Raw genomic sequence first — 23,036 nt, 5'->3', positions numbered from 1 at the left:
CTGAAACAAAAGAAATGCTCGATAAAGATACCGATATTTCTCCTTAATTTGTTTTGTATCCAAATAGCCCTCCAGTGTGATATCGCTTTTGAAGCCCCTGTGAAAGCTCAACTTCCAGCTCCGAAGCTTTGTCAGTAGAAAACACAGATTTCCTAAACCGAACGTTGCTGGCTTGGAAGAGAGCCGAACTCTCCCCATACTTGATGATCCCAACAATGAATATTGGAATGGCCAAATAGGTGAGCTTTGTTACAGTTAGAGTCCAAAACTTTACATATACATAGAGTGCCACTCCAACCTGAAAACACAGCCCGAACAAGTGTCGAGGCCACAGTTCATTGTCCGACAATGAGTAAGCAGTGATGGTATCGGGGCCACCAAGATGCAAGAGCAAAAATGGAGTCCAAAATATAACCAGAGGACTGGTTATTTGCTCCTTTCTACTTCTAAGGAGGGTACTCAAGGCCACCGTCGCCAACCAATCCGCAAACAGGTACATGGTCCACACCAGGAGGGAGACGATCTTTAGATGTCTCCCGCTGTTTTTCCGCCGATTCCCAAATTTTATCAATATAAGTTGAACACTGAGGCTGAGGACCACCATTGCCCGGAGCTCCCATTTCAGCCAAAGCGATAGCATCACCTGCGACAACGTTCTCAAAAATGCTGCATCCTTGATCTCTATGAACAGCAGAGCGCTTGCAACTGGAATTAAACAAAAGATTTGGGATTTAATTATATGTAAAAAATGAGAATAGGATTCTTGGATGCTTACTTTTCAAGTAATAAATTTGATTTTTTGACGAATAGAGTTTGCTTCGAGCTCAGATTGGATTTGGATTCACAAATCCAAATTTGTGATTGAATTTCAAAGCAAAGAAACATTGTATTTGGATTTCATGAATTCATTATGTAATACAAATCTAGAAATTGAAATTTCTTTTAAAATGAGAATTACAAATTTATCTCATATGCTGTTTTATCAAAAAAATATTTGTACCACAAACTATTATCTCTAGATTCAATTATTTTATTTATTTGGAAGTGTTAATGTGCTTATATTGTGTTTCAATTAGGTTTTTAACGCAAAATGTAATAGGATTCATGCTATTCAAAATCATAATCTTCAATAAATAGAATTCGGATTTTAATTGGTTTAAAATTGAAATTAATTCATTCAAATGGACACACTCGTGCGGAAGACTAAAACTATTCAAGGAGCCGAACAAATATAAACAAATAAAATGAATAAATGGTGCTGTGATACATATAATTCCAGTTGCATGCACTTACTTGTAACTATCATTCTGGGCGGTGCTAGTTATGCAACAAATTTACACCAAAGATGTGTGTGATGCTTGAGCCCTTGGAGACCTTGCCTGCAACCGCATTTCAATGTGATTAAATTAATGCAATTTATAGCATTTCTAACTTGAGCTGTTTTTGACAGAACCTCTACCCTTTTTTTTTTCCTAACAATAAGCAATATATTGGGGAAGATTTCATAAGCTTACTTAATTAGTCACAAACTTTGGGGCTACAGACCTATAAACCCTACTGTCTCTGAAACCTCAAATGCGAAGGAATGCATGGCTCAACATCCCCACCCCATAGACAGTATGACTTGCTTTGAGGTTTCAATAAATGTATTTATAACTGAGAAAAAGGGATTCTATAATCGATGTTCGTGATACATGTGTTATAAGATTTGTGAATGCAATGAAGTAAAGAATTTACCCACCACCTCTCACAATCTGTCAACCTTTTCATGCAAGGTGTACATAATTTTTGCAGCTCAAGATCTACCTCTTTCCAACTGGTGTGTAAGTACTTCTCGGCATTGTCCTCAGGGTCGAAGATGTTTAAAACTTTAGCAAGCTTCAGTTTCCTGGGCTGGAGGCAATAATCTAGGAGGCTGTGTTGTGCCATAGCTCGAATTCCCTTGTTGGGCTTACTAAAATGGACCAAGTTAGAACCAGCAGCCCTAAGAAGCCTGTTGTTTTGACTAGTCAACCAGTGGATTCCCCAATCCGAGCTAAGATGCAGGAAGGCCGAATAAAGTTCAAGAAAGATGGCGCCAACCATTAACAAGTAGGATATGCCAATGTCAACTTTGGAGTATCCATGCTTCCCAACCACCAGCAAGAAGGCAATCAGTGTGGAAGTGATTAATGACAAGGAAATAATGCGAAGAATCACACCGATTCGAGTTATAACTATAGGAATCTTGGTATACAGCAGATCATAGAGGAACCCAAGTTCAATCTCCACAATTTTGAAGGCCTCTTCTGCAACAACATTCTCCCCCAACTCAAAGATGTAATCTAATTTATTGTAAATTCTGAGCTTGAGATCCGAAAACATGGGCCTGAACACCTGAAACAAAAGAAATGCTCGATAAAGATACCGATATTTCTCCTTAATTTGTTTTGTATCCAAATAGCCCTCCAGTGTGATATCGCTTTTTGAAGCCCCCTGTGAAAGCTCAACTTCCAGCTCCGAAGCTTTGTCAGTAGAAAACACAGATTTCCTAAACCGAACGTTGCTGGCTTGGAAGAGAGCCCGAACTCTCTCCCCATACTTGATGATCCCAACAATGAATATTGGAATGGCCAAATAGGTGAGCTTTGTTACAGTTAGAGTCCAAAACTTTACATATACATAGAGTGCCACTCCAACCTGAAAACACAGCCCGAACAAGTGTCGAGGCCACAGTTCATTGTCCGACAATGAGTAAGCAGTGATGGTATCGGGGCCACCAAGATGCAAGAGCAAAAATGGAGTCCAAAATATAACCAGAGGACTGGTTATTTGCTCCTTTCTACTTCTAAGGAGGGTACTCAAGGCCACCGTCGCCAACCAATCCGCAAACAGGTACATGGTCCACACCAGGAGGGAGACGATCTTTAGATGTCTCCCGCTGTTTTTCCGCCGATTCCCAAATTTTATCAATATAAGTTGAACACTGAGGCTGAGGACCACCATTGCCCGGAGCTCCCATTTCAGCCAAAGCGATAGCATCACCTGCGACAACGTTCTCAAAAATGCTGCATCCTTGATCTCTATGAACAGCAGAGCGCTTGCAACTGGAATTAAACAAAAGATTTGGGATTTAATTATATGTAAAAAATGAGAATAGGATTCTTGGATGCTTACTTTTCAAGTAATAAATTTGATTTTTTTGACGAATAGAGTTTGCTTCGAGCTCAGATTGGATTTGGATTCACAAATCCAAATTTGTGATTGAATTTCAAAGCAAAGAAACATTGTATTTGGATTTCATGAATTCATTATGTAATACAAATCTAGAAATTGAAATTTCTTTTAAAAATGAGAATTACAAATTTATCTCATATGCTGTTTTATCAAAAAAATATTTGTACCACAAACTATTATCTCTAGATTCAATTATTTTATTTATTTGGAAGTGTTAATGTGCTTATATTGTGTTTCAATTAGGTTTTTAACGCAAAATGTAATAGGATTCATGCTATTCAAAATCATAATCTTCAATAAATAGAATTCGGATTTTTAATTGGTTTAAAATTGAAATTAATTCATTCAAATGGACACACTCGTGCGGAAGACTAAAAACTATTCAAGGAGCCGAACAAATATAAACAAATAAAATGAATAAATGGTGCTGTGATACATATAATTCCAGTTGCATGCACTTACTTGTAACTATCATTCTGGGCGGTGCTAGTTATGCAACAAATTTACACCAAAGATGTGTGTGATGCTTGAGCCCTTGGAGACCTTGCCTGCAACCGCATTTCAATGTGATTAAATTAATGCAATTTATAGCATTTCTAACTTGAGCTGTTTTTGACAGAACCTCTACCCTTTTTTTTTTCCTAACAATAAGCAATATATTGGGGAAGATTTCATAAGCTTACTTAATTAGTCACAAACTTTGGGGCTACAGACCTATAAACCCTACTGTCTCTGAAACCTCAAATGCGAAGGAATGCATGGCTCAACATCCCCACCCCATAGACAGTATGACTTGCTTTGAGGTTTCAATAAATGTATTTATAACTGAGAAAAAGGGGATTCTATAATCGATGTTCGTGATACATGTGTTATAAGATTTGTGAATGCAATGAAGTAAAGAATTTACCCACCACCTCTCACAATCTGTCAACCTTTTCATGCAAAATTAATAATAATGTTGTTGTTGTTAGTAGTCAACTCTTACATGTTTATTAGAGGACAAAAATAATAGCCAATTTCCCAATTGGGCAAGGAATGGAAGAAGAAATATAAAAAAGGAAAAGGATCGAATTTTGTCACTTTATTAATCTATGGGGTGCAGAAGAGAAAAATAATGGTAAATAAACTTGGATCGGCCCATAAGCAATGAATTGATGCAAAGTGTTGGATACTTTCTACTAGCGTAAAGGAAATTGAATCGTAGACATGCAAACGGTTCCAAAGTTTAAGCAATCTTATATTCTTACAACAAACTCCCTCAAGCAATCTTATATATGCTAAACCACCTATTTCTTATATAATTTTATTTAAAAATAAAAATATAGGTTGAAATTATATTTAATAATAATCTGAAATATATGCGATATTAAAATAAAAATTAATTAAATTAAATTTTAATACATGAATACATCATATTAAGAATACTAAATGAATATTATTATTTATTATGATGGTGTCGCCAATCCTAAGTTTATGTTGTTGACACCATTTATTTGTGAAAACGGGTCGACTTGGATTTGAAAATGAAAAGCGAATATGGTAGTCGCCACCAATCCTTTTTGATGAGGTGTGGTTAGAACCAGCAGCCCTAAGAAGCCTGTTGTTTTGACTAGTCAACCAGTGGATTCCCCAATCCGAGCTAAGATGCAGGAAGGCCGAATAAAGTTCAAGAAAGATGGCGCCAACCATTAACAAGTAGGATATGCCAATGTCAACTTTGGAGTATCCATGCTTCCCAACCACCAGCAAGAAGGCAATCAGTGTGGAAGTGATTAATGACAAGGAAATAATGCGAAGAATCACACCGATTCGAGTTATAACTATAGGAATCTTGGTATACAGCAGATCATAGAGGAACCCAAGTTCAATCTCCACAATTTTGAAGGCCTCTTCTGCAACAACATTCTCCCCCAACTCAAAGATGTAATCTAATTTATTGTAAATTCTGAGCTTGAGATCCGAAAACATGGGCCTGAACACCTGAAACAAAAGAAATGCTCGATAAAGATACCGATATTTCTCCTTAATTTGTTTTGTATCCAAATAGCCCTCCAGTGTGATATCGCTTTTTGAAGCCCCCTGTGAAAGCTCAACTTCCAGCTCCGAAGCTTTGTCAGTAGAAAACACAGATTTCCTAAACCGAACGTTGCTGGCTTGGAAGAGAGCCCGAACTCTCTCCCCATACTTGATGATCCCAACAATGAATATTGGAATGGCCAAATAGGTGAGCTTTGTTACAGTTAGAGTCCAAAACTTTACATATACATAGAGTGCCACTCCAACCTGAAAACACAGCCCGAACAAGTGTCGAGGCCACAGTTCATTGTCCGACAATGAGTAAGCAGTGATGGTATCGGGGCCACCAAGATGCAAGAGCAAAAATGGAGTCCAAAATATAACCAGAGGACTGGTTATTTGCTCCTTTCTACTTCTAAGGAGGGTACTCAAGGCCACCGTCGCCAACCAATCCGCAAACAGGTACATGGTCCACACCAGGAGGGAGACGATCTTTAGATGTCTCCCGCTGTTTTTCCGCCGATTCCCAAATTTTATCAATATAAGTTGAACACTGAGGCTGAGGACCACCATTGCCCGGAGCTCCCATTTCAGCCAAAGCGATAGCATCACCTGCGACAACGTTCTCAAAAATGCTGCATCCTTGATCTCTATGAACAGCAGAGCGCTTGCAACTGGAATTAAACAAAAGATTTGGGATTTAATTATATGTAAAAAATGAGAATAGGATTCTTGGATGCTTACTTTTCAAGTAATAAATTTGATTTTTTGACGAATAGAGTTTGCTTCGAGCTCAGATTGGATTTGGATTCACAAATCCAAATTTGTGATTGAATTTCAAAGCAAAGAAACATTGTATTTGGATTTCATGAATTCATTATGTAATACAAATCTAGAAATTGAAATTTCTTTTAAAAATGAGAATTACAAATTTATCTCATATGCTGTTTTATCAAAAAAATATTTGTACCACAAACTATTATCTCTAGATTCAATTATTTTATTTATTTGGAAGTGTTAATGTGCTTATATTGTGTTTCAATTAGGTTTTTAACGCAAAATGTAATAGGATTCATGCTATTCAAAATCATAATCTTCAATAAATAGAATTCGGATTTTAATTGGTTTAAAATTGAAATTAATTCATTCAAATGGACACACTCGTGCGGAAGACTAAAACTATTCAAGGAGCCGAACAAATATAAACAAATAAAATGAATAAATGGTGCTGTGATACATATAATTCCAGTTGCATGCACTTACTTGTAACTATCATTCTGGGCGGTGCTAGTTATGCAACAAATTTACACCAAAGATGTGTGTGATGCTTGAGCCCTTGGAGACCTTGCCTGCAACCGCATTTCAATGTGATTAAATTAATGCAATTTATAGCATTTCTAACTTGAGCTGTTTTGACAGAACCTCTACCCTTTTTTTTCCTAACAATAAGCAATATATTGGGGAAGATTTCATAAGCTTACTTAATTAGTCACAAACTTTGGGGCTACAGACCTATAAACCCTACTGTCTCTGAAACCTCAAATGCGAAGGAATGCATGGCTCAACATCCCCACCCCATAGACAGTATGACTTGCTTTGAGGTTTCAATAAATGTATTTATAACTGAGAAAAGGGATTCTATAATCGATGTTCGTGATACATGTGTTATAAGATTTGTGAATGCAATGAAGTAAAGAATTTACCCACCACCTCTCACAATCTGTCAACCTTTTCATGCAAAATTAATAATAATGTTGTTGTTGTTAGTAGTCAACTCTTACATGTTTATTAGAGGACAAAATAATAGCCAATTTCCCAATTGGGCAAGGAATGGAAGAAGAAATATAAAAAGGAAAAGGATCGAATTTTGTCACTTTATTAATCTATGGGTGCAGAAGAGAAAATAATGGTAAATAAACTTGGATCGGCCCATAAGCAATGAATTGATGCAAAGTGTTGGATACTTTCTACTAGCGTAAAGGAAATTGAATCGTAGACATGCAAACGGTTCCAAAGTTTAAGCAATCTTATATTCTTACAACAAACTCCCTCAAGCAATCTTATATATGCTAAACCACCTATTTCTTATATAATTTTTATTTAAAAATAAAAAATATAGGTTGAAATTATATTTAATAATAATACGCGAAATATATGCGATATTAAAATAAAAAATTAATTAAATTAAATTTTAATACATGAATACATCATATTAAGAATACTAAATGAATATTATTATTTATTATGATGGTGTCGCCAATCCTAAGTTTATGTTGTTGACACCATTTATTTGTGAAAACGGGGTCGACTTGGATTTGAAAATGAAAACGAATATGGTAGTCGCCACCAATCCTTTTTGATGAGGTGTGATCGGGTCACCTTGAAAAGTGATTTTTTTAATAAAATATTTGATTTTATTAAAACAACAATTTTGGTCTACGAAATTCAGAAAAACAGGTTCGGGAGTCGGTTACGTACGAGGAAGGATTAGCACCCTCGTAACGCCCAAAATTGGTACCTAATTGATTAATTAATGTCTTAGTGTCGAAGATTGAAAACTTTAAAGAGGTTTAAAATACGATCCTTTATTGAAATGTTGAAAATTTTAGAAAAAAAGGGCATATTTCACATTAATCAAGAAAGAGAATTATATCTAGTAAGTTAGGACACAATGTCTTGAATTCCCGATGCCCGAATGAATGCCAAAAATTTACTTATTTAAAAGATATTTAATTATCTCGGACTTAAAAAAGGGATCATGCCTGGTAAGTTAGGACACGATCTTTTCTTAATTCCCGAGATCGTTTAAAACTTGAATTTGAAAAGATTCGTGTATTTAGATTTATTGTGAAAATTGAAACCCAGTAAGTTAGGGTACGACCTTCTCGAATCTAAACACGAGGCTTTGCTTATTCAAAAATCATAATTTATGCATTGAATAAAATTAATCTAACATGAAATAGTAGAAATAAAACTCGATATTAATACGCGTACAAAGAAATAATGAATGCGATAGTATAAAAATAATACGAGCAACAATAATAAAAATAAATGAATAAAAAGGACAGATTAATGACATAATATGAGCAAGTATATGTATATATATTATAAAAACGTATTTATACATGTAAAAACATAAAGGATGTATATGTGTGTATGTACGAATTGTAAAATATGTGCATGTATTTATATATATTATAAAAGATATATATATATATATATATATATATATACATGTTATAAAAGTTGGAATTAAAAGGTGTACATAAGTACTTGGTAATAATAGTAATAATAATATAATATTTATTGATATTATGTAACAGCTCGATTTTAGGCCTAGTTGGAACAATGGTTTCGGGACCACAAATTTGATAAGGAAAAATTATTTTTTATTATATTTTTATGGTCTAAATTTCACAGAATGATTTCGTAAAAATTTCGTTCAAAAATTTCGACGTTTGGGCACTCAATTTAGCTAAAAGAACTAAATTGTAAAAAGTGCAAAAGTTAAGTTCTACATGTTAGAAGTGTCCAATTGTTATGAAATTTTAAAATGGAGGTCCTTAAATGGCAATTAGACGATTAGTTCACTTGTTGGACAAAAATGGATAAGAGATAAGTGAAATAGGATATTTTTAAGTTGGGGGCATTTTGGTCATTTAGTAATTAAAAGAATTAAAAAGGCCAAAATGGCCAAAAATTTGTCCATCTTCTCCATGATGAACTAAAATAGCAAGGGGGAAGCCATGGTTAGGGTTTTCAAGCTTCTAATCTCCATACTAAGTGATTCTAAGCCCCGTTTTTAATTTTTTTTACGTTTTTGAAGTCTCGATAGCTTAATTTAGCTTATTCTAGTAATAATTTAACCTAGGGTTTATATTTGGAAAAATACTCATAGGTGAAATGTGTTTATTTTGATGTTTTATGGTAGAATATGAAGCTTGAAATTGTGCTAAACAATTTTTGCTAAGCGATTTTCAGTGAAAACAAGTGAAACGGCATAATCAGTAAAAAAATATTATTGTTCATAAGTGCATGTTAGAGCAAGAATTTGATGTTTCTATAGAAGGTAAAAATGTTCAGCGTGTTGTAAAACATAAGAAAAAGGAATAAAGTTTAATTTCCGAACCTAGGGGCAAAATTGTAATTTCGTGAAACTTTAGGGGCAAAAATATAATTTTGCAAAAATGTGATTTTGCAAAAATGTTATTTTTGAACTGGATTGAATAATGTGAATGTTATATAAGCTAAATGTGTAATTATAAATCGAGAAAGACGAGAAATTGACATTGATTGGTAAAAAAAAAAGTGAGAAAAAGTAAAAATTCCTGGTTGAACCTTTGAAATGAAAGAGATACGAGTGAAGTTGCTAGGTCACGTGTGTAGTACTATGTGCAGGCTACTACGTGTACTGGAATGATAGGTCGCATGTGTAGTACTATGTGCAGGCTACTATGCGTACCGAATAACTTCGATCACGTGTGTAGTACTATGTGCAGGCTACTATGTGAACCGGGTATCATTTATTATAAGGTGGCTGCTATGTGTTGATTCCACCGTGTATCTGTTATTATTCCGAAGTGTTCATCGGGAAATTGACTAAGTGTAATTGAGTGATGAATATATATGTGGAATTGAATTGAAGATTGACTTGAAATTGGAAATGAGAAATTAGATTGCTTTGAATATAGTGATAAATTGAATGAATTGTATATGAATTGAAATGAACTATTGGAATGAGATGTGAAAAAAAAATTCAATGGAATTGAGCTAGTGAAAAACTGAAATTATGAAAGAATACATTTTACAACAAAACAGTTTAGACAGCAACAGTTGTGTGACTTTGAAAAATCACCAAAATTGGTGAAAATTGAATTAGAGAGTGAATAAGATATGAAATGAAATCTTAATGAGTCTATTTTTACATAAAATAAACAGAGCAAGCAAAAAAGTTATATATTTTGAGATATTTGATTTCAGAATCCCCTGTTCTGACTTTGGGAAATAATTAAAAATTGTAAAAAAATAATTATGAGTTATAGTTTATATGCTTAGAATCCTTAATGAGTCTATTTTTAAAGGAAAGAAACGGAAATATCATCTGAATTCTGTACAATGAGATAATTGATTTTTAGTGAAGAGAGGTCAGAGATGTTGAGTAGTGAAAAAGTGGTGACTTTAAAGAATAAACTGTACTGATTGGCCAAGTAAAAAATTCTGAAAATTTTATGGTGAGAATATATGTGATTCTAGTTTTGGGGAAAATTAACAGATCTTAATTTGAAGCTCTCTAACTCCAGATAAAAATGATTTAGTGACTCTGACTCAAATAGACAGCTTTGAATTTAAATATAAGTGAATAGTGAAATTATGTATAATGTTATTTGAGCATGTTATATACATAAAGGATGTGGGATGGAGAGGAGGAGGAGACAATAAAGTATATGAATGAATTGTGTATAATTGGTTATATGCCTGATTATAATCAATAAACGTTGAAATAGGAGTGATGTTTATATTGGTGCATTATTGGTCATGGTAAGCTCATGAGAGAAAATAAAGTTTCATAGCATATGTGTGTGGTATATTTGGCATGAAGTGATGTCATGAGTGACTCATGAATTAACTCATGTTGGTAAGTTGATGCATAATTATAGTATTCAAATATATACATATTTGTAATATTTTGCTATGTGATTCAGAAAAAGAGTAATAAATAGCATAATGAAAATTCGGCCATGGTGCTAGTTTATGTTAAATGAGTGTTTTATGGCATATCTTAAGTAATGGAATGTTATAAATTTTGAGGTTAATTTGCTAGTCAAATAAATGACAAATGAATTGATTGTGTATTCGTAATTTTGACATATGCTTGGTATATGAAACATAATAATATATGCTTGAATAAACTTTAAGTATTCGAATGACATGGATTTAATGGTGATAAGAATTGAATATTGAATTAATGAAGCACAGGTGATGTATTATTGTTGTGTGATAGCTTGGTTCGAGAAATTGATTAGGTAAATAGTAAGTGGAAGCATTTATGGATTTAGAAGAAAATTTGGAATGAACATGAAATTTAGCTCAATTAAATGATTTCATCAATTAAACATTGTGTATATCGAATGTGTCGTTGAATTACATATTTGTAAATTAACATTCGAAGTTCGGTAAGTGATATATGAAATTAACATGAAAAGATTTATGATTGTTATTAATATTGATTCTGACATAAAGTGGATTCTTCAATATTGGATCGATTTAACGAATATATTGAGCATATGAATGGGTATGTATTGGGACTCGTATACCCTAATTAGCGACTCGAAGATAATAATTTGAAAGTTTTTAATTTGGATGAAATTTTATAACTCGGTTTAATATGTATATAAGTGTATTTATTCTAGTAATGCCTCATACCCTATTCCAGCGTTGAATACGGGTAAGAGGTGTTACAATATGACATCACCAGATTTGGCCCTAATGTTTAGGTCGGGTTTGAGGTATTACATATTATATAATAATGACAGTATTAAAATAATTAATTTAGTAATAGAATAATTAAAATAACAAACGGAGGACTAAAATGAAACCAGACAAAGTTTTTAGGGTAAATCAGTAACAAATAAGAGAAAAAGGACCAAAATGATATGCGTGACAACTGACGGGGTCCAAATAGGCAATAAAACCCAAACCTGCACACGCGTCTTACGCTGGGGGGCAGCGTACGAAGGACTAAATTGAAAGAGAACTAAAATTATGTGGTAAAATAGAAAAATAAAAAAAGGACAGAATCGAAACCATGAGAGAACCAGAAGGACTCGCCAAGAAAATATCTCATTAGTATGGAAACACGCGGATTTGATCTCCGGGTCGGGTCGAACTCGGGTCGGCCTTGGGTTTTATGCTAAACGGCGCCGTTTTGGCCACTGATGCTAAGGTCCAAAACGACGTCATTTTTTACACCTTATAAATACAAAAAAATCAACAAAAAAACATTTTATCCTTTATTTTCAGAAAAAAAAACAGAAAGAAAGCTCTCTCTCTCGAGCTCCGGCGCACCTCGGCAGTAGCTCCGCCGCAAGCGGCGGATGGAGGTGCAAAATCGGGCCTTTCTTAGCCCCGCTTAAAGCTCGTCACCCCTATAACCCAAATTCAAGGTTGAATCCTTTGAAAAGTGGCCACGAACCCTAGAACCGAAGGGAAACTATTCGGCTTCTCCTTCTCCGGCGCGGTGCAGGTAAACCCCCTTTCCTTTCTTTTATTCTTCTATACTTAGAAATAAAAAATATCAAAATAAACAAGGCAACAGATAAAAAAAACAGTAATCACCTCAAAGTTTTTGTTTTTTATTTTTCGAATATTTTCATACAATATCCTCCCCCCTTTACATCGTTTGGTTTCTGAATTATAAAGCCGAAACACCAATGCTTTTTTTTTATTTTTTCACTGTTTCTTCTCTTTTACGCTGCTTCTATTTCTTTTTCATGTTGCTTGCAGGTCTGTGGAGTCAATTGGTAGAAAGCTTTGCCATTTTGGTGCAACATGGGTGAAGGCCGTTTAGGGTTTTAAAATTTGGGCTATTTTGGCCAGTTGTACATGGACTGCTATTATTTTTTGACTGTTTATGTTTTGGTTTTATTTCGGGCCTGGGTGAAATATGGGCTTTACATATGTCAAGTTAATTTGTAACATTATATCAATCAACAACATTATTAATATATACAATTGATGGAGTTAATATATTATGTCAAGTTCATTGAGAGCTTTCTTGGGTAAATCAGCTTCGACGTAGATTTTGATGAGGTAAGAAAAGAGAGTCGGGGTTACCCGATATTGATTGGATTTGAGACGAATGAGAAGGTCGTCAACAAGAGAGAAGTGCTTGGAACCACCGAGTTTGAGAATGAGGACGAGGAAGGAAGAGAAAGAGTGATGAAAATCGAGTTAGGTGGTGGCGACATCGAAGATTTCTTTAGCGATGAGAGGGTCGAATTAGGAGGATCAGTTTCAGGACTCGCGTAGGGGAAGCTATTGGCGACAACGACAGTTGCCGCTGATTTGAAAACTGGAGGCATCTCCATTTTTTCTCTTATCCTTCTTTTTTTCTTTTTCTCTTTTTAAACCCTAAATTGGTGCTGATAGGGCTATTAAATTGGTGGTAACCGGCCGGCTGGAGGGTTTTTTGACACCAAGCATGCCGTCATCTGCCATGTCACTTTGTTGTGACGTCTGTGACAGAAAATAGCAAAAAGAACTGTTTTGTCGCTTTTTCAAAGTTGAGTGACTGAAATAAAACCAATGTGACTATTTTGTCAACTACCCCAAAGTTGAGTGACTGTTAGTGTAATTTACCCTTAGTAAAAATGGTATTTTATTAAGTTACTAATAAATTTTAAATTATTAAACATTTTAAAGGACTCCTAATACATTTTTTTTGTATTTTGTATTGTTGATTCCTAACACTCTATTTTGAATTGTAATTTGTAACTAACACAATTTATAACTAAGCCAACTAATCACCATAATAATAGATAGTGAAGATATTTACTATATAAAATGTCATCACTGGTAGTAATGGATAAAATTTTTAATATAATGAACAAATTATTCTTTAATATAACATAAAGAGATTAATTTATTTATTTTCAAATAAAAAATATAATATAATCCGACTTTTAATACCGAGAGCAAATCAAGTTTTGCTCTAGAATAAGCCATGGCTGTTAATACTTTTGAGAACTCAATTTATTCATCATACACATGATTTCTTTTAAGGAAAAATAAGAATTTTTATTCCCCATACTTCTAACACGGTAATATATCTTAAAGTACAAAATTTTCATATGAAATTGCAACTTTATTCGATGGTACCTCAATAGAAAAAAAAAAAGCAGAAAGGAAAACCATATCGTGGAAGGAACAAATAATTAATCATGAAGTATAAGAAGATTGGTATCCTCGATCCTCAATATAGATCAGAAAATTAAACCCATGAAAATGGGGAATATGGACAGCAACAGAGTGGCAAGGACAGATGATGAAGATGAAGAATTAGGAGTGGCATTGGGAGCAGGTATCGAGCCAGCTGTTGGACCGGATGTAGGAGCCGGTGTACAATCATTGGAAGTAGGAGAAGGGGTTGTAGGAGTAGTAGGTGAAGGTGCAGGCAAAGGAGAGCTGGAAGTGGCGGAGACGGTAATGGCTAATCTTTGACCGAGTTCACAGTGCCTCGCAATTGTGCAAATGTAATATTGTTCGCCAGTGGTGTTGAGGGTAACGTTGGCTGGACCGTTGATGAGCATGTTTCCGATAGGGTTGTCGTCGCTGCACTCGTCGAAAGATGCCTTGGGGACTTGTAGTACATCATGCTCATTTGTTGTGAAGTTGAACACTTTAGACATACATAAAGTTAAGGGTAAACTACAAAAATGGTCACTTTTGTTTGCCTTAAATTATATATTAGTCACTTATATTTGAAATGTTACGTTTTAGTCACTTATGTTATTGTGTTGTTACGAAGTGGTCATTCTACCGTTAAACTCCGTTACGTCCCTAACGGCAGTCCTACGTGGCAGTCTAAATGGGTTTTAAATGCCAACTTGGATGTCTAGTTGCTAGGATAAAAATAGGTTTTTAATTAAATAAATTTAATTTGGATTACCGCGTAGGACATCCAAGTTGGCATTTAAAACCCATTTGGACTGCCACGTAGGATCACTGTTAGGGAGTTAACAAAGCTTAATGGTAGAGTGACCACTTTGTAACAAAACAATAGTGTAAGTTACTACAACATAACATTTCAAACATAAGTGTCTAATATGTAATCTGAGGCAAACAAAAGTGACTATTTTTGTAGTTTATCCTAAAGTTAATATTGTGTCAAAAATACACATCTTTAAAGCCAACAAAAACATCATTAACAATTTTTATTGGAAATTACTTAAAATGGAGAGAGATAATAAGATGAGAGCTTTGTTAATTACCTAAGATATCTCCAATCAAGAACCTCTTACTAGCCGCCCAATTGCTGTATGCGGTGGCACCGTTCTGCGGAATGGTCCATCCCAAGTCATCCCCCACAACATGCACCGTTTGAGCCGCCGTGAATTGCATTAAAGCCACCGCGTTGATGATTACGAAAAATAAAATGCACATGATGAACCTCGCCATTAAACCAGCTCTCTTAATTTACTATTTAATTGAACTGTATATATAATTATAAAAGTGGTGAGATGAACCATGTTTAAGCCTATATATATAAAAAGTGAGCATAGACACCGGCAGGACAAAGAAGAAGAAGAAACGGGTGGTTGTGGGCACCAACGTAGACGAAAAGCATGAACGCCGGTCTACTTAGTGCATGTGTGAGGGGTGAGTCCCTCTCCCTCCCGGTATACCCGACGTAGAAAATTTGAATAACAAGCTAAGCGAAAATTTTGTGAAGTTAAGGTCAAGCTGCTTTGAATAACAAAGATTAGTCAGCCCTTATTTATTCTTGGGCTACCTAAAACTTACCTTATTATTCAAAGCAGCTTGACCTTAACTTCACAAAATTTTCGCTTAACTTTCCCTATAGGAATAAAGTAAGAATTACTCTATGAATTTGGCAAATTTTGCACACATCATAATTCCGTACTATGCTTTACTTTCTTCCATTTTTTTTAAATATTTGTATATGAGTATATAAAGGCATAATCTTCCAACTATATTAAAAAATTTCAAAAAAATAAATTCATTTATTACAATTTTAATTTTTAAAAATATTTGTATTCATGTAATACGCTGACGAATGTACACGTAGATAAAACTTGATTGGAGAATGTCAAAATTTTCCATATAAAATATTAATTTATGTTTATTGGATCTAATAATCACACAAAATTAAAGCCAAGGAAAAAGTCAAAAAAAAAAACTCAGGGCATTATCTGATGGCTAAAGATTTTTTAAAAATTAAATAATGGTGACTTTTGAATAGGGATAGGATATATCCTCAAAGTTGGACGTGTAAGCCTCCAAGTGAATAAAATACAATATTTTATTTAAAATAAATTTAAAATGTCATTATTATGTTTTTAATAAGACTAAATTTTTCAAATAAACTTGGAGGGTTCCAGTACCATATACGTTTGAATTTTCCTTGTAGAAAGGGGTTTTAATATTACGTTCCTTCAAGTGATTTTATATGTTTATATTTTAATTCATTGAAATAATAGTCTCACGTTTATTAATTTATTAAATCAACATTAGTATAAAACTGAAATTATTTTTATATATAACTGTAATATTTCAAATTAAAAAATAAATTATTAGTCTTGACTTGTAAAAAGCAGTGATTAAAATTCTTGTACACTTATATTCTATATAGGTTTAAACCATGTGACTCTTATCCAATTGTGTATAAAATGCACTAAAACTATACTGAAACAACTCTAAATATGAGAATTATCATAAAGAAAATGGATTATTTTACATGTATTTTCCAATTTTGACCTTTACATAAATAATATATAATAAAAACTAAATTAAAAATATCTGCATAAAATCATAATTAAAGTTTTAATCAATAATATATAGACATACCCTGGTTTAAAAGAAGCTTATTTGATCAAATTGCAAAAAAAAAAAAGGTCCTTAGTAATCTAACAAAATAAAAATTAAATGAAGTTGTTAAAATTATTAAAAAAATAAAGAGATAATCTAATGATACAGTAAAAATATTGATATCTAATAATTCAAAATTAAGTACTCTTAGTAGTCTAAAAATAGAAAATAAGAATAAGATTGTTACAAATAAAAAGAGAATAACCTAAAATATAGAACTTAAAGCAATGAATAGTTAATATTTTTTGCTGAAAATAAATTTTAAAAAACAGTTAATTGCAAAATACGAAAAAAAATTGGTATTTTCCTCTCATTGAGGTATTAAGATATGGTTCCCTTCTCTTTCTTTATAAAATCCCTAATCCGAAAGGAATCCCATTTTCTTCACTCTTTAACCAATCCAAACATGTTTATTTTTATCGAACACTTCTAATTTGTAATAAAATTTCCAGCTCATAAAAATATATTTTTTTGGGAAAAGTTTATTAATTTTGAAAATTAATTGAGTATACTAAGAAAATAACGAAAATATATAAGTAAATAATTAGATCAAATAAACAACATATAAATCAATGTATTATTGTGAATAATTACAACAAAATAAATAAATAAATTCTACAAATTAAAATTCAAAACTCTAAACATATAAAACAAAATAATTAAAACTATCATTATCTCACCATTGATCTTCCATCTTCCAAGTGCAATTGTGATTTGATATTTCTTCTTTAAATAACTATGGTAAGTATTATTAAATATCAAATAATAATAATAATAATAATATATCATATATAATATCTGTGAGGTAATATTAAGAGTTAGATTACATTTTATCCCATCTACTTTAAAAAATTGGCAAATTAATCCATGTACATTAAATCAAACAGAAAATTGATATTTTTCATTAAAAATTTCATCAATTTCTACTTATTAACAAGTCAATGTACATTAGCACGAGGTACACGTGGCACACACGTATAACTGTCTAGTTATGCTGTCAACCATGCACATTTTTAATAGTAGAAAATGATGAAATTTTTATCATAATTAACCAATTTACTTTTTAATCTACCATATAAAAACTAATTTATTTATTTTTTAATAAATGAACTAAAATAAAATCTAACTCTTATTTTTAATTTAACATTACATACCATATATCACATTAGTTATTAATTAATTAATATTACTTTTTTTATTATCACATAATGATAAGTAATATAATAAATTATTTTTAATGTCAAACAATAAATGGTATTTTTTTGTTAATAAAGCCATCTTTAAATTCTAAAATAATTTTTGTTTTCATTTTTAGGGAGTTTTCATATTTTATTTCTATTTTCAAACATGTTGAATAAATAAAAATGAGAACGAGAATAACCTCTCTCATACTTTTATATGAATATATTTATTTAGATAAATTTATTTCACTAACTATTGAAAAGAAAAGAAAATATATCATTGAAAAAACCGCCGTTGCCGGGGATCGAACCCGGGTCACCCGCGTGACAGGCGGGAATACTCACCACTATACTACAACGACTTTGTTGAAAGAACTGGGCAAGCTATTATATTATTTTTTTCCGATAACATGTCTCATTTTTTGTACATTGAAAGTGGAGGCTTGAATATATCTACTAGGATTTAAGGTGGATTGTTTTATACCAAAATGAGTGTCTATTTATGGTTGAGTCATCTAAGAGACTCATACTTTGTATGATTCGCTTGCTTTTATTTATTTTTGTTATACGAATTCATTAACTAATTGTGTTGCTCGTATTCTAATTTATTATGTTTATGTCTGTATCCTTCCTTCAAGTATATGAAATATATATCTAATATTTTAGATATGAATCTAGTTATATAAAAATTATCGATAATATAAATTTAATATTTCACATATTACATATATATCATGCTAAAATAAAATTTATTAAATTCAGAGTGAAACACATGGGTATTATTTTTTTATTATTTGGCAAATGATGTATCATCCAATACCATAGAAATTATAAATTTTAACAACATTTTAATTTAACAAATTTTGATGAAGACTATCACCAATAATAATAGTTAGACAACCATTACCAAAGACAATACACAACACACTCAAATATTTTTCTCTCTTTTCCTCCTTTGGTTTGAGCCTCCGGGCCAACACCGCTCACATCACCATGCCGCTTTGCCGGACCTTGGTTCTCTCTCCCCTCCTCTGTGGCGATGTTGTTTAGGTCACTAAGGTTCTAGGTGGCTGTGTGTGGATCAAGCCTTGGGCTTTTGATTTGTATATGTTTGGGCTTTAACCCATCCTTTGTAACTGGTTTTTAATGAATGGATTTTCATCTGATAAAAAACAACAACAATAATAATGATTACACTATGATCTTTAAATAGAACAAGTAGAGGAAGACTTTTAAAATATATAAATTAATTTTTGAATTTTTTAGAAGTACAAGGACTATCAATTAAATAATTTTTTATAATTTTTGAAATTTTTATAAACAGTATCAAAATTTGTAAATATGAAAAATTAATTTTAAAAAACAGAATTAAATGATATAATACGAAGGTTAAATTTGTTGTTTTATAAGTTTTAAAATATTAGAAAAAACTTAGTTTTATTTTTTATTTTTAATCCGACTTCAAACTCTGACAAGATTTGAAAGATTTGGATCACTGTTTTAAATCTTTAGTTTACAATCAAAGGTGCTATCGCTATGGTAGAGTTGACCTTCAAAGAGGATGCCACCGTGCAGATAATGTTTATCTTTTATAAAAATTGTGGATTTAATTTTTATATTTAATTTAATTATTTTAATTTTTTATAAATTAAAAGTTTAAATTGTTTGTCTTTATTAAATAATAATTATTAAGTTTATTAAGTTAAGTTATGCTATTTTCAAATTTTAATATGAAAAATATATGTTATTTATTATATTATTCACTAAGAATTTAGCTTATGGATTAATAACGGTTATTTGTTTCAAGATTAACATTTCAAAATTTGAAAATTATAGAGATTTAGAATGATCTAGTTAGAGAATACGGGCTAAATTTACTATTGTTCGTATAGTACAATACTAATAATCAAATTTCACCAAATAAATTTATTTGCTACTATTTGAATTATGACTAAAATTGATAAAATTAAAATGTAAAAACTTAATTTGGCAAAAAAAAGTACAGGTACTCAATAGCAGAATTTAACCGAGAGGAAAAAGAAAAGAGAGGGGGGCCGGGCGGGGCCATCATGAAATGACCTGGTCAAAGGGAGGGACTATCTGTTTTTTTTTTTAAACAGAAAGGCGGGTTTTGGGGGCCAGACAAAAATTTAAAAAAAAAAAAAGGAAAGGAGTCCCGAGTCAGAGTGCTAAGAACCAGTCTGGGCCCCTCACCATTGAATTCTTCCCAAGCAATTTTATCCTCAAACACGACCCTCTTTCATTGTAAAAACCAATTGCAACAGAAATGCAACGCATTCAAACGAAAACCAAGTGTCTTTCTTGGGGAGAATCAGTATCAGGAGGTGATCATGGATACTCAAGAGCAAGAGCTTGAAGACATTGAGCTTTTCCAAAAGCATGTTTCTGATCGCTTCACCGAACTCTCATCACCACCCGAGGACGATGCCCTCCTCTCAGTTTCCTGGCTACACAGACTCCTCGATGTTTTCCTTTGCTGCGAAGCCGAATTCGAGGCTATTCTCATTATGGATCGTGACCCTTCCCAGCTCTCCAAGCCTCCTTTTGATCGGTTGATCCCTGAATTCATTGAACGCGCCGTCAAGGCTTTGGACATTTGTAATGCCGTTGCCAACGGGGTTGACTCCGTTAGGCATTGCCAAAAACTGTCTGAGATTGTTATTTCGGCTTTGGACCAAAACCCTCTTGGGGACGGCCATGCCAAGCGAGCTAAAAAGGCCTTACTTATGCTCCTCTCCGCAATGAATCTGGACGATAAAGAAGGTACCCATGTTAAAGCCACGGAAAGGAGCTGGTCCTTCGGTCGCCGAGGTGTTAATAAGGAGCAGATTGCCGGACATTTCAGGTCACTTTCTTGGCAGGTGGCTAAGAATTGGTCATCCGCAAAACAGATTCAATCCATGATGTACAACCTGGTTGCACCACGTGGAGCAGAGGCTTCGGGTTTGCCCTCTCCAATTTATACCATGAACGTGATCATGATATTTGTGATGTGGGCATTGGTAGCTGCAATACCTTGTCAAGAGAGGAACGGGTTGCCCACTCATTTCCCGGTTCCCAAGCAACTGAATTGGGCCCATAGCTTGATTGGATTACAAGAGAAAATCGCTGATGAGTGGAAGAAGAAGGAGAAGAAAGGGATGTCTGGATTGTTGGATGAGCTGCAGAAAATGGAGAAACTGGCTCAGAGTTTGATTGACTTTACGGATTCTTTCCACTTCCCTGGAGACGCTGAGAAAGTGAAGGAAGCAGCTGCAAATGTTTCGGAATTAAAGGAGATTTTTGGGAGGATGGATCAAGGATTGACCCCTTTACAGATGCATATTAGGGAAGTGTTTCATAGGATTGTAAGAAGCAGAACTGAGTTCCTTGATGTGTTGGAGAAGGGTTCTGCACCTGTCGTATAACTCTCGATGGCCACGGGGGGCTGTTGACTTGAAGGATACAATATTTACGAGATAAGATTTTGATCCTTCCTTTGCCTATGATTTGAAGATGGACACAAAATGAATATGTTGTTATTTTATTTATTTTTAAAGCTTTGGCCTTTGGTTAATATGTTGACTGTTATTTGATTCTTTGCTTCTCAGGTAAATGTAAATATTCAAAACTACTGCCGTAATATCTTGAATTAGGAGGCCTTTGGATTCACATTTTCATTTGCACTTTTCTTTTTCTTTTTTTTAATTATGGCGTAAGTTTTAAATTAAGAGATCGCATGAAAAAAATCAATTTATGCATTTAATTTAATTGATTTTCTTTTTTAATGTTTTGGTGGGATATTTCATGGATGGCTAATACTGTCATATCCACTCCACTGGATGATTTCGATTTACACAAAGGCTTTTGCTGCAAATGTAGCCAAAAAATTGACTCAAACAATATTGGGATAAATCTTGGAGATGTCAACCTCGGATAACATCTGTTTGGTTGGCTGGAATTCTTTTGGATTTTTGCTTTCTTTTTTAATTTAATTTTTGAGATTTGATTTTCTTTTTACTGTTTTAACAAAATAACTGTTTTGAATATCATTTGATTTTTCGTAAATATTTTTTTTAAATTTAATTTTTTAAGTAAAAAATAACCATAACTTTTATATGATATTTAAAAAATATTTGTTATATAGGACTTTAAGTTATTTCCACACTGTTAAATATAAAATATTTTTTATATAGAACTTTTAATTTATTTTACTATTTTATATAAAAACTAGAAGAGAAGTTAAATAAAAGCTTTTGTTTGCTTGGCATTGCATACGAAAAAGTCATACAACAACTATTTTAATTGTCTAGTGACTTAAATGAATTTTTTAATAATTTAATGACTATTTTATAATTTTTGAAGTGAGTGACAAAATGTAAACTTATCAATAGTATAGTCACCTTAGATGTAGTTTACCCAAATCTTGAAATATTTTTCGATAATATTATTTAAAACAATATTTTTTAAGTAAATACAAAAATTCAATAATTTTATATATTTTTTAAATATTTTTATATACAACTTTTAAATTATTTTCACCATTTCAAATATAAAATATTTATTTTTATTTTATAAAAATTAAAATTAATTATAAAATAAATAAATAAAATTCAATTGAATTTTGAATAATGATAACTTTTAATTGACATGTCATAAGTAATCTAAATAATCCGATTCAGATTGATTTTAGGTTTTTCAGAGCAATAGATTTTTTTCATTTTGGTCTAAACAAATTACAAAGTTCAAATTTTGCTATTAAACTTTATATTTGGTATAAATTGTGGATTTAATACCTATATTTTAATTTGATCAATTTTAGTTCATATATTTTTAAAATTTTAAATTTTACTCCTAATCCGATGGTGGCAATTAAATTTGTTTGGTTAAATTATGTCATTAATCTCGTATTATACGTGAAGTTATAATTTTAGTCCATGCTCATCAATTGGATCATTCTTCATGACTATATTTTTGAATTTTGAATTTCAAAATTTCAATCTTAATACAAATGAC

General features: G+C 32.5%; 4 protein-coding genes and 1 non-coding gene across 5 annotated transcripts; 1 reads left to right on the top strand and 4 right to left on the bottom strand.

Moving 5' to 3' along the window:
- Positions 1-43: 43 nt before the first annotated feature.
- LOC105771050 (uncharacterized) lies at positions 44-1,610 on the bottom strand. The gene is made up of 3 exons (XM_012592457.2): positions 1,515-1,610; positions 1,294-1,379; positions 44-705 (listed from the first exon to the last, which is right to left on the bottom strand). Exons 2-3 carry the CDS (start codon positions 1,304-1,306, stop codon positions 44-46), a joined length of 675 nt encoding a protein of 224 aa, XP_012447911.2. The 5' UTR covers positions 1,307-1,379; positions 1,515-1,610.
- Positions 1,335-6,809, bottom strand: LOC128041359 (uncharacterized). The gene is made up of 4 exons (XM_052631656.1): positions 6,714-6,809; positions 6,496-6,581; positions 1,738-3,086; positions 1,335-1,379 (listed from the first exon to the last, which is right to left on the bottom strand). Exons 2-4 carry the CDS (start codon positions 6,506-6,508, stop codon positions 1,335-1,337), a joined length of 1,407 nt encoding a protein of 468 aa, XP_052487616.1. The 5' UTR covers positions 6,509-6,581; positions 6,714-6,809.
- Positions 6,810-14,155: 7,346 nt separating this feature from the next.
- On the bottom strand, positions 14,156-15,408 carry LOC105767577 (cucumber peeling cupredoxin). The gene is made up of 2 exons (XM_012587144.2): positions 15,222-15,408; positions 14,156-14,629 (listed from the first exon to the last, which is right to left on the bottom strand). Exons 1-2 carry the CDS (start codon positions 15,406-15,408, stop codon positions 14,214-14,216), a joined length of 603 nt encoding a protein of 200 aa, XP_012442598.1. The 3' UTR covers positions 14,156-14,213.
- A 2,902-nt stretch (positions 15,409-18,310) lies between these two features.
- Positions 18,311-18,382, bottom strand: TRNAD-GUC (transfer RNA aspartic acid (anticodon GUC)). The gene has a single exon. It is a non-coding gene; the product is annotated as a tRNA-Asp (tRNA).
- A 1,814-nt stretch (positions 18,383-20,196) lies between these two features.
- LOC105765895 (hypothetical protein) lies at positions 20,197-21,706 on the top strand. The gene has a single exon (XM_012585171.2). The coding sequence runs from the start codon at positions 20,372-20,374 to the stop codon at positions 21,446-21,448; it is 1,077 nt and encodes a 358-aa protein (XP_012440625.1). The 5' UTR covers positions 20,197-20,371; the 3' UTR covers positions 21,449-21,706.
- The last annotated feature ends 1,330 nt before the right edge of the window (positions 21,707-23,036 follow it).

This window comes from Gossypium raimondii, chromosome 5 (assembly GCF_025698545.1).
Source record: "Gossypium raimondii isolate GPD5lz chromosome 5, ASM2569854v1, whole genome shotgun sequence".
In the NCBI taxonomy this organism is placed as follows: domain Eukaryota; kingdom Viridiplantae; phylum Streptophyta; class Magnoliopsida; order Malvales; family Malvaceae; genus Gossypium; species Gossypium raimondii.
The sequence above is the reverse complement of the archived record's forward strand: the minus strand, read 5'-3'. Positions and strand labels throughout refer to the sequence as shown.